We start from the raw sequence: 12,495 nt of genomic DNA on the forward strand, positions 1-12,495 counted from the left end.
TTGCTTTCCTGGTCTTCAGGTTGAACCCCAATATCTCTCTCTGAGTTTTTATTAATTGTGTTTTAAAATGTGTACTTCTTAGTCTCAGGTTAGAGTTCCCCAAGACCAGTATTTCTCAACCTTCCCAAAGCTGCAACCCTTTAATACTGTTCTTCCTGTTGTGGTGAACCCTAACCACAGAATTATATTTGTTGCTACTTTATAACTATAAATTTGCTACTGTTAATGAATTGTAATGTAAATATCTGATATGCAGATGGTTTTAGACTACGCCTGTGAAAGGATCGTCTAGTTCTCAAAGGGTTCATGATCCGCAAGTTGAGAACTGCTTTCGTAGACTATATTTTAAGTTTTTATTGTGTTCATGTTAAGTTTGTGTTAGTACATTTGGTGTCTGTAAAGAATTTCCAAGATATTTTAAAGTTATTGAAACAGCACAAAACTAAGTGGAGAAGTGTGAAGACATTTCTGATTTCTTTTTATGTCAATTTTCTTTTGTAGGAATCAAGAATCCAGTCTCAGTTGCAAACAGACTCTTGTGTGAAGGGCAGAAGGGCAAGCTCTCTGCAGGCAGGATTCCTCCCTGGTAACCACTCTTCCTCTTGACTTCTGTCTTGGGATGTTAGTGTTTAAAGGCCGCTTTAATCCACAGAGGATGATGCTCTTGGTTCTGTACCAGCAATCACACATCTAAGTCACTTTGTTCTGTAATGGTGGCATACTCTACAGCTGATAAGCTCCAGATGGAATAGAATCTCATGGCTCAAAGTAGATTTTAATTAATTTCTGGATTTGTATGCTGTTGATTCTCCAGAGGATTTTGTGTCACCAAGTAATCAATTAGGGTTATTTTGTTCTGAAACTCAAAACCTAAAGATACTGGAGCACAGTGTCTAAAGTAATTAGTTTTGGGACATTCATAGAAAAATATATGTTGCATATTGTGAATAGCCATGTTGCAACTGTTATCCAGTAATACTAATAATTAGCAATGTCTTGTCTTTTACCTTATTCATCTTACTCGGAAGAGGTAAAAACATAAAAAGATCAGTATGACAGATTTGCAAATTAAGGGGATTCAGTCTTTGATGACAGTGTCGTCTAGGCCGCTGCGATGGGGAAAAGATGTACTACGTAACTAGTGCTGGGGCAGGTGGGCTGTATCATTATAGAGCAATAAGTTTATCACATTAGTCAGAAAATTACAGTGCAAATTTAAAGGTTAAAAAGACTGGGTTGGAAAGATGTATGACACAGAGGTTAAGGGCACTTGCTTAAAGAGGACCTCAGTTCAGTTCCCAACACCCATGTGGTGTTTTACACCCATCTATAATTCCAGTTGCAGGTGATCTGACATCTTCTTCTGACCTCTGTGTGTACCAGGTACTCAGATTGTATGCATGCATACATGCAGGGAAAACACTCATACATATAAAATAAAAATCAGTCTTAAAAATGTACAATATAAAATTTTCTTGGCAGAGTATAAAGCTGTAAACAGCCTAAATGTTTTCAGTGGTTAGAAAATTTGCTTTCTAGTCCTATTACTAAGTAGAAAAAGGAGGGAGACATTAATTCTAATTTACTCTACAACACAGTATCTTTGAGGGAATGTTTACACAAAGTTTATACTCTCATAAGTGTAGAGGTTGAGAAGTTCATGTTCATAGTTCTAGCCTGTTTGGGTTGGTGTGGACTTTCTTTTTGCCTTGCAAGTAGTTGCCTTCTTGTTTGTCCTGTCATTGAAACTATATGGGAAAAGGAAAGGGTGAGGAGTCTGTGGAGAAACAGATGGGAAGGAGAGGTTAAAAGAGAGGAAGATAGAGAGAGGGAAAGGGGGAAGGAGGGAGGAAAAGGTGAGGAGAGGAAGAGAGAAGTCAGAGAGTGAGACAGGGAGGATGAGTGAGAGGGTCTTGGGAATGCCATGTCTTGTACTAGTACAGTGATACCTGTCACGGGAGCCGTACCCACAGGGTGCTCTCTCTCAGTTTATAGCAAGAGATCTGTACATTGTAGAATTAAAAATAAAATGAAAGTTAACTTCTATTTACATTCTTTTTGATTTGTTGAGACAGGGTCTCACTTGTAGTTCTGACTTGCCTGGACATTGATTTATAGGCCAGCTGGCCTTGAACACACAGAAATTTCTTGGTCCCTGTCTGCTAGGATAAAGGTATGCATCACCATGCCCAGCTATAGTTTCTTAAAAAACAACAGCAAAAAGCCTGCAAAATAATATGCTGAACTAGTTGATACCACCTAAGTTAGGGAATAAAATATCACCAAAGAATTGGAGGCTATCTAGACTGAAGTTTTCTTTCTTCTTCTTCCTTCTTCTTTTGAATCTTGTCATAAAGCCCAGACTGGCCTTGAATTTGGGATCCTCGTCCTGTTGATTGCTGGGAGTACAGTAATAAACAATCCCTCATGCTCAGCCAGCTAAGGCCTTTCTAGTGGATCCTCACCTTACACAGTGTCCCATAGCCCTGTGCTGAGTTTGGAGTTCCTATGCTTAGTAACAATTGTCCTGAATTGAAGGCTTTCTCATTCTCAGATGCTTTTTATGTTATTTGTATTTTCTATTTATACATAAATATATACACATTTACATAGCTGTATTTTCTAAGGCTCTATAAAAATGTGCATTGTATTAGTTACACCATTGTATTAGAGACACCATGACCAAGCAATTCATGGAAGAAAGTTTAACTGAGCTTGTTGTTCCAGAGGACTAGAGTCTATCTTGACAGAACAAAAGCATGGCAGCAACAGCTGAGAGCTCACAGCTACTAGCCGGAAAACAGAGAGAGCTAAGTGAAGTGGCTTGAGCCTTTTGAGACCTTAAAGCTCGTCCCCAGTGACATACTGTTGAAGATTAGCTTTGACAAAGCTGTACGTTCCTGTGTAGGACTGTGAGGGTTAGAATTATTAAGCAAAAGGAACAGAGATAAAAGACAAATAAAAGACAGAAATACAGAACAGCCTCAGGAGGTACATTCAGTGAATACTGAAACCACCTGAAGTTATTCTCCACCTGCTTATATACTTCAAAAGGAAAGAGAGAAGACAACAGACTTCATTAACATGATATAAGGAACAGACTTGAATTCTCTAGCCTTTGGCCCAGGTCCTGATCCACCTCGACACCCAAAATACTGAGTAACCATACCCCAGGTCAGAATTGCTCGTTTGTGGGTACACCTGTTGTGAACAACTTTGAGAGAGCTCTAACTCTCTGACCTCCAGTCAAAGTGAAACAGGCTCACAACTGTGGGTCCCCGCACATACTTTCTCCGGCCAGTGTACACATCCTAATCCTCTGTAACAGCCACCAACTGGGCAAGTATTCAAATGCTTGATATTTATGAGGAACCTTTCATTCAAACTACCACATGTGTGGGTATATTAAACACTTTGGAATGGTTATATAATCCACTGTGATTGCTTCATAAAGAAAAGGAAGAAAGACAGAACAAGGCAAAGTAGTTGCCAAAGTGAGTATAATACCTTAATATTTTACAAGGAAAAATTTTTTATTAAAATGATCTCATTTATCCAGGCTGAATAAAACTCCTATGAGTATATACACCACATTTTCTTTGTTTATCTATTGTTGGATATCTGGGTTACTTACACATCTTGACTATTGAGAACAGTACTGTAATAAGCCTGGTTGTCTAAATATTTCTTTGGAATGCTTGCTTAGATTCCTTTGGGTATGTATATGCCAAGGGATGGTTTGACTGAATCATAGGGTAGTTCTATGTATTTATTGTGATATCCTCTAACTGTGTAGCTCTGGGGGCCTAGAATTCTGTATGTAGACTACACAGACTTTGAACTCAGTGTCAGGGTCAGATCTGCCTGACTCTGTTTTTCAAGTGCTGGGATTAAAGGAGTGAGCCACAAATGTGTAGCACAATTAATAAAAACCAATAGACAGAAATTGGCATTCAGCTTGAAGGTCAAAAAAAGCAAAACAGCCAGCCACTGGCTCTTACCTCTACCTCAATCCGAAATGGCAATCCTGCCTCCAGGAATCTCAGAATGAGACTATCTGAGAGCTGTCTCCTCCTGTTTTATATTCCTCTCTAGTGTTGGGATTAAAGGCATACACCACTACCTCCTGGTTTCTACGGCAAACTAGTGTGGCTACTGGGATTAAAGGTGTGTGTCACCACTGCTTGGTCTGTAAGGCTGATCAGTGTAGCTGTTTTAGTCTCTGAACTTCAGGCAAGCTTTACTTATTAAAATAAAAACGAATATCACTGCACCCATGCCTGGCCTGCTTTTGTTTTTGAGGAATACCTATATTGATCTCCACAGTGGCTGCACCAGTTTTCATTCTCACTGCAACTGTATAAGGATTCCTTTGCCCTCCATCTCAACAGTACCTGCCGCCATTTGTTTTCTTGATAATAGCCAATTTGACTGTGACGAAACAGATTTGAGAAGCAATTTTAAATTACATTATTATGGTGACTAAGGGTGTTGAATTATCCCACCCCCCCTTTGGTTTATCAAGACAGGGTTTCTCTTTATAGTCCTGGCTGTCATGGAACTTGCTCTATAGACCAGGCTGGCCTCAAACTCACAGAGTTCTGCCTGCCTCTGCCTCCAGAGTGCGCCACTACCACCCAGCCATATATTTATTTTTGATATGCTGTGTTCATTTGTACTTCTGACTTGCTTGCATGTACGTCTGTGTACCACATGCTTATCTGGAGCCTGAGGAAGCCAGAAGGTATTGGATTGTTTTGTAAACTGCCATGTGGGTACTAGAATTGATTCTGAATCCTTTGGAAGAAAAGCAAGTCATCTTAGCTGCTGAGCTATGTATTATCTCTGTAGCCCCTGAATCTCTTTTATTGAAAAATGTTTTCAATTTATTTTTCCATTTGTTTATTGGATGATATAGTTTTTGAATGATTAGTCTTTTGAGTTTCCTACTGAATTTAAGTAGTAATCTTTTATGAGATATATTTTTCTCCCATCCTGTGTGCTGTCTCTTCAGTATGTCAATTCTTCCTTTGCTGAGCATCGCTGTTTTAGTTTCATCCAATCCCATTTGTCACTTGTTGGAATTACTTTTTCTGCTGATAGAGGCCTTTTTAGAAAGCCCTTGTTTATTCCTACATCTTGAAGACTTTTCTTCGTATATTCTAGTGATTTTAAAGTTTAAAGGCCTACTTAAGGTCTTGAATTGATTTTAAGTTGATTTTTGTTGTGTGAGATTTTATTTTGTTGTTCTACTTAATGAAAATACAGGTTTTCCACACTGTTTGTTGAAAATGCTCTGCCCTCCTCTGTGTGTGTGTGTGTGTGTGTGTGTGTGTGTGTGTGTATAAGATATGTCCATGATTACATGTAGCTGTAGTTGTGCGTTTTTTTTTTGTCCCCCTGGGTTCCTACTTAGCCACATGAGCAAGAGTAGAAACATTGACATTATAGTTACACTGTGTTGCTAAATAGTGATGCTGTGTAGGTTATGTATATCAAATGCATTTGTTGTTCTGATGTGGAGTCTTGCTGTGTTGCCAGGCAGTCTTAGAACTGTTGATCTTAGGGTGGCCTTGCGCTCCCGTTTCTGTCACCTGAGTGGCGGATGACAGGTGTCTGTGACTCTGCCCTGCTCTCATTTGTCTTTGGACGTTTTGGTGTTTTCTTTCTTTTAGAGTAGGTGCTCTAGTTTGTGATCAGTGACCAAAAGCAGCTTTGTGAGGGAATGACTTGTTTAGATAACACTTCCATGTCGCAGTCCATCACTGAGGCTGGTTAGAATAGGAGCTCTAGTAGGAATTGGAGGTAGGAAGTGGAGACCTGGAGAAATACTGAGCACTGGCTTTTTTTCTGCGTTAATCAGCTGTATTTCTTATACAGCCTAGGCTCACCCACCCAGAGATAGTGCCACACACGACAGGCTGGGCCCACCAACCTTGACTTACAGACATGTCCAAACCAGTCTGAAGGAGCTATCTCCATTGCGTACCCTTCCTCCTGGGCGTGTGAAGCTAAAGCTGCTATGACAGTCGCGTCATCTATGTGCATGCTCCTCTCAGTAGGCTGAGGAGCAGCTGTATGTGGCTTATGTATACTTCTATAACTCCCTGACTTGTTAATTCTTCTTGCCTTTTTCTTTGTTTCATTTGGAAGTCTCTATTGCTTGTGGTTTTCAATCTCAGTTATCCTTCTTTGTTATCTGGTTACCAGCAAGTCACATCCAGTCTAGTTTATCATTTCTGACTTTGTAGTTACTGCTGAACATTAAATTAGTATCTTTATAAAAGGCTTCTGTCCTCCTGAATATATATGAATAGAGCTATAACAATTTTAAAAATATTTTTGTTTACTGGTTTTATAATTTTTATTACTTTTAGATAATGTTGAGTTGATTAATTTCCCTTTTCCCTGTAGGTTTTATTTTTCTGTTCGTTAGTTTTTTTTATTGTATTGCAGGCATTATGAATTTTACATTTTTGTGTATTGAATGTTTTTATTTTTTAATAGACATAAAATTTTATTAAAGTGTTTGGTCTTTCCAGGTCCCGCTTTAGGCTTCCCATGTCTAGAGAATACATTTAGCCTCATTGTCATTCTGTAGCAGATGATGTGAGAGTGAAGAGGCTCCCTCAGCTAGTGGAGTTAAGGTTTCCTGGCCCTATCTGAACTTGGGATTGTTTCCTTAGCAATTGGCAGGTTGTATGTTTCAGGGCTTTGGGCATTTTCCTCTTCTGTAGACTCTGGTCTCCATTCAACAAACTACTAAAGAGGTGCTTTCTCCAGATCTCTGGAGCCCTCTCTCTGTAGTTGTTTCCTCTGTAATTCGTCCTGTGAACTCTAGCCATTTCAGCTTCTGATGGCTCAGTTCCATCTCTTTGCTTTAGAGACTGCTGGGCTCCTGGACTGTGGCCTAGAAACTCTGGAAGTCATACAAGTGAGCTCTCTGAGTGAGCTTGGCTTCTTTCTTTCTTTCTTTCTTTCTTTCTTTTTTTCTTTCTTTCTTTTTCTTTCTTCCTTCCTTTCTTTCTTTCTTTCTTTCTTTCTTTCTTTCTTTCTTTCTTTCTTTATTTTTTTTAATATGCTAACAGTCCTTTGTTGCTTGGTGTCTAATGTCTAAAACTGTTGATTTTTCATATTTTGATTTTTTTCCCTCATTGATTCAGACAAGTTGATAAGTTTATTCTGCTACTCCATCTTGTCTAGTAGAGAAAAATCTTTACATACTTGGAAACTCACTGTGTAACTATAGTAGTTTAAAAGTAGATTCTTTTAGTCCCCTGTATTAATTTAACCAGATTTATCATTTATTTTGATATTTTGTATTTTTATTTTTTTAAAGAGAAGATACTTTTATTTTTTTTAAAGATTATTATTCTCCCATGTATTACATCCCTACCACAGTTTCCCTTTCCTTCCCCCACCCCATCCTCTCTGACCATCTCCCCTCTCCCTAGATCCATGCGTCCTTCAATTCCTCTCGGGAGAGTGGGCCTCTTCATCAATCAAACATGGCATGATATGTTAAAGTAAGCCCAGGTACATACCATCACATCAAGGCTGGACAAGGTGACCCAGTAGGAGGAAAAGGATCCCATAAGTAGACAAAAGAGTCAGTGACTGCCTGCTCCCAGTGTTAGAAATCCCACAAGAACACCGAGCTACCCAGCTCTGAAGTGTATGCTGAGGACCTAGGTCAGCTCCCTACAGGCTCCCTGATCTCTGCGAGGCCCCCCTGAGGCCCAATCAGTTGATTCTGTGGGCTGTGTTCTTGGACTATCCCAGCCCCCTAAGGCCCAGTCAGTTGATTCTGTGGGCTGTGTTCTTGGAATATCCCTGACACCTTAGGTTCCTCTGATCCTTCCTGCCTTTCCTCTACATGATTCCTTGAGCTCCGCCTATTGTTTGGCTATGGGACTCTGCCTCTGCTCCCATAGATTGCTGGATGAAGTCTTTCTGGTGTCTTTGATGAGGATTCTGCTAGACTCTGGTCCCAGAACACTCTTCAGGCAGGACAAAGTATAGGTTGAAGGTTTTGTGATTGAGTTGGTGCCCCAATCCCTGTACTTAAGGCTTTGCCTGATTATAGAAGATGATCAATTCAGGCTTAGTCCCCTGTGGTGATATTTTACTTGTGATCTAACAAATAAAGCTCACCTGAAGATCAGAGTATGGAGCTAGCCAGTTATCTATAGAGACCAGGCAGTGGTGGTTCACCCCTTTAATCCCAGTGCTTGGGAGCCCCATGTCTTTAGTCCCATCACTAAGGAGGTGAAGAGAGGAAGGGATATGGCTGGGCAAAGAGAGGAGAGAATATATCATGGGAGAATACAGGAGCTCAAAGATTCAGTCTGAGAATTCTTGGAGACAAGATTTTGCCCTCTTCAATCTGAGGATTCGTTAGAGATATAAAGAACGCATGTGACTGGCTGTTCTGCTTCTCTGATCTTTCAGCTTTCACCCCCTAATATCTTATTCTGGGTTTTTATCATTAAGATCAATTATTAATCACACTACAATCCCCTATTACTAGGAGTCTTTGCTCTACTTGTTAGATTCCATTACACCAGGTTCTATTTTGCTTCCAAAATGCTCCCAATTCCAGTCATTTTCCCCAGTATCTATCCACCTCCTCAAGTTGATCCCTCCTGTTTTCAGCCCCACCAGTCCACCCACAAAATCTATTCTGTTTTCCCTTCTCAGGGAGGTCCTTGTGTTCCTCCTTATGCCGTCCTTGTTACTTAGTTTTTCTGAGTCTGTGTACCACAACATGATTATCTTTTACTTTGTGGCTAATAAACACTTAAAAGTGAGTGCATATCATGTTTTTCTTTCTGGGTCTGGGTTACCTCACTCACTCAGGATGATATTTTTCCCCCAAGTTCCATCCACATGCCTGCAAATTTCATAAGATCATTGTTTGTAACAGCTGAGTGATACTCCGTTTTGTAAATGTATCATACTTTATTGATTTTATTGAGGGACATTTAGGTTGTTTTCATTTTCTGGTTATTATGAATAAAGCTACTGTGAACATAGTTGTGCAAGTGTCCTTATGATAGGATGGAGTGTCCTTAGGGTTATATGCCCAGGAGTGGTATAACTGGCTCTTAAGTTATATTGATTTTCTGAGAATTTTCCAATTTTCTTCGTTGAATCTTTGTGTGTTTGCGTATCAGGGTGACTGTGGCCTTATAAAATGATTTTGTCAATGTTCCTTCTGTTTCTATTTTGTGGACTAATTGACAAATATTGGAATTAGCTCATTAAGTAGAATTCTGCACTGAAAACATCTGACCCTGGGCTTTTTCTTTTTCTTTTTGTTTTGTTTGTTTGTTTGTTTGTTTGTTAGGAGAATTTTAATGACTGCTTCTATTTCCTTTGGGGTTATAGGTCTATTTAAATTGTTCATATGATTTTGATTTAACTTTGGTAAGTGGTATCTATTCGGAAAATTTTTTATTTCTTTTAGATTTTTCAGTTTTATGGAGTTTAGGTTTTTGAGGTATGACTTAATGATTCTCTGGATTTCTGCTGTGTCCTTTGTTATATTTTTTCTGATTTTGTTGATTTGAATATTGTCTTTTTGCCTTTTAGTTTGTTTCTATAAGGGGTTGTCTACTTTATTGATTTTCTCAAAGAATCAATTGTTTCATCGATTCTTTGTAGTGTTCCCTTTATTTCTGTTTTATTTTCTCCAGTCTCCTCCTCTTGGGTTTGTTTGCTTCTTTTGTTCAGGAGCTTTTAGGTGTGCTGTTAAGTTGTTAATATGATATCAGTGCAATTCTTTATAATGGTACTTAGTGCTATGAACTTTCCTCTTAGTACGCTGTCTTTGTGCCCTATAAGTTTGGGTATGTTGTGCATTTATTTTAATTGAATTCTAGGAAGTCTTTAATTTCTTTATTTCTGCCTTGATATAGAAGCCATTCACTAGTGAGTTGTTCATTTTCCATGTGTTTCTGTTATTTTTGTTGTTGACTTTCTTCTTTAACCTGACTGATAGGATACAGGGGGTTATTTCAGTTTCCTTCTATCTCTTGAGACTTGCTTTGTGACCAAGTATGCACTCAATTTTGGAGAATGTTCTGGTGAGGTGCTGAGAAGAAGGTATATTCTTTTGTTTGAGTGAAATGTTCTGTAGACATCTGTTAGGTCCATTTGAGTTATAATGTCTATGAACTTTATTATTTCTGTGTTTCATTTTTGTCTGAATGACATTGGTGAGATTGGGGTATTGAAGTCTCCTACTATTAATGTGTGAGGTTCGTTGTGTGATTTAAGCTGTAGTAATGTTTCCTTTACAAATGTGGGTGTCCTTTCATTTCGGGCATATATCTTAAGAATCTTTTCCTTTGTTCGATATGAAATTTCCTTCTTTATCTCTTTTGATTAATTTTAGTTTGAAGTCTATTTTGTTAGATATTAGACTAGCTACAACAGCTCGCTTCTTAGGTCCATTTTCTTGGAAAATCTGTTCTAAATCTTTATTCTGAGGTAATATCTGTCTTTGATGTTGAGGTGTGTTTCTTGTATGTGACAGAAGGATGGGTCCTGTTTTTGTATCTATTCTGTTAGCCTGTGTCTTTTTATTGTCGATTTAAGACCATTGAAGTTGAGGGACATTAATGACCAAGGATTGTTAATTTTTGATATTTTGTTGTTGTTGGTTGTGTATGTGTTTTCCTTCTTTTAGTTCTGCTGGTGTGAGATCTTTTATTGTTTGTGTTTTCAAGTGTGTAGTTAGCTTCCTTCAGTTGGAGTTTTTCTCCTAGTATGTTCTGTAGGGTTGTGTTTGTGGATAGATATTATTTAAATTTGATTTTGTCATTAAATACCCTGTTTTCTCTATCTATGGTGATTGAAAAATTTGCAAGGTGTAGTAGTCTGGATTGGTATCTGTAGTCTTTTAGAGTCTGCAGGACATCTGTACAGACCCTTCTGGCCTTTAGAGTCTCCATTAAGCAATTAGATGTGTTACTTGACTTCTTTCTCTTGTAGTTTTTAATATTCTTTCATTGTTCTGTATGTTTAGTATTTTGATTATTATGTGGCATGGGGTCTTTCTTTTCTGATCTAATCTATTTGGTGTGCTATAAGCTTCTTGTACCTTTATAGGCATGACTTTCTTTAGGTTGGAAAAATTTTATTCTATGATTTTGTTAAATATATTTTCTGGGTTTTTGTATTGGGATTCTCCTTCTATCCCTGTTATTCTTAGGTTTGTCTTTCCATAGTGTTTTGTTTGTTATAAGTTTTTTAGATTTAACGTTTTCTTTGACTGGTGAATCTATTTCTTCTATCATATCTTCAATACCTGAGATTTTTCTCTTCCATCTCTTGTATTCTGTTGGTTATGCTTGAGTCTGTAGTTCCTGTTGGTGTAGACAGAGACTGTGCATTGGTTTCCCAGCCAGCCAGACCCGAATAACCACACGAAACTATATTAATCACAACATTGTTTGTCTGATGATTCAGATGTATTTCTAGCTAGCTCTTACATGTTAAATTAACTCATTTCTATTAATCTGTATATCACCATGAGGCTGGTAAGTTTCCTGTGTCAGTTGCCTTTGGCAGCTACATGGTGTCTCCCTGTTCTGCCTTCTTTCTCTCCATATTCAGTTTAGTTTTCCTGCCTAGCTCTGTTATACCTTGCCATAGGCCAAAGCAACTTCTTTATTAACCAGTGATAATAAAACATATTCCCACATTACGTTGGCTTACCCAGATTTTCTATTTCTACAGTTCTCTCAGTTAGTGTTTTCTATTGCATCTATTTTGATTTTTCATTTCCCGAATAGTTTCCTTCACCTGTTTGTTTTTCATTGGCATTCTTTAAGGGATTTATTGATTTATTCTATTTTTTTTGTCTTTTCCTTGACTCTTTAAGGTCTTTTATCATCTTCATAAAATTGACTTTAAGGTCTTTTTTTGTTGTTGTTGTTCTTCTACTGTGTTGGAGTATTCTGGCCTTGCTCTCATAGGATAGATAGGCTCTGGTGTTGCAATATTGCCTTGCCTATTGTTGATTGTATTTTTACACTGGCGTTTAGGCATCTGGATTCGTGATGATTGTAGGTCTAGGTCTTTAATTTCTGAGTTTGTCTTTGTTGGATGGATGTTGTGTTCCTTGGATTCTGTTTATTCTTTTGTTGATGGAGGTTTCTGTCCTGCCTGGTTCCACAATCATTCAGTCCCAAAGAAATACATAGAGGCTTACATTAATTATAAACTGGTTGACCTATTAGTTCAGGCTTCTTATTAACTCATATCTTACGTTAACCCATAATTCTTGTTTGTATTAGCCACGTGACGTGGTACCTTTTTTCAGTGAGGCATTCTCATCTTGCTTCCTCTGTGTCTGGGTGATGACTGCAGGCTGAACCTTTCTTTCCAGATTCTCCTATTCTGGTTGCCCTGCCTATACTTCCTGCCTGGCTGCTGGCCAGTCAGCATTTTATTAAACCAACACAAGTGACAAATCTTTACAGGGTA

The 12,495-nt window shown here is 38.3% G+C and overlaps 1 protein-coding gene across 5 annotated transcripts in view; it reads left to right on the top strand.

Moving 5' to 3' along the window:
- Window positions 1–12,495, top strand: part of Tasp1 (taspase 1) — a 234,580-nt gene that overhangs the window by 51,211 nt on the left and 170,874 nt on the right. For all 5 annotated transcript variants that reach the window (XR_007236041.3, XM_048455440.3, XM_048455441.3 and 2 more), the window contains one exon: window positions 502–586. Coding sequence is in view for 4 of the 5 variants with exons in the window: in XM_048455440.3 (XP_048311397.3) it covers window positions 502–586 (85 nt within the window). In the remaining variant the exon portion in view is untranslated. The remainder of the gene's footprint in view (window positions 1–501; window positions 587–12,495) is intronic.

Source organism: Myodes glareolus, chromosome 10 (assembly GCF_982192425.1).
Source record: "Myodes glareolus chromosome 10, mMyoGla1.1, whole genome shotgun sequence".
Classification (NCBI taxonomy): domain Eukaryota; kingdom Metazoa; phylum Chordata; class Mammalia; order Rodentia; family Cricetidae; genus Myodes; species Myodes glareolus.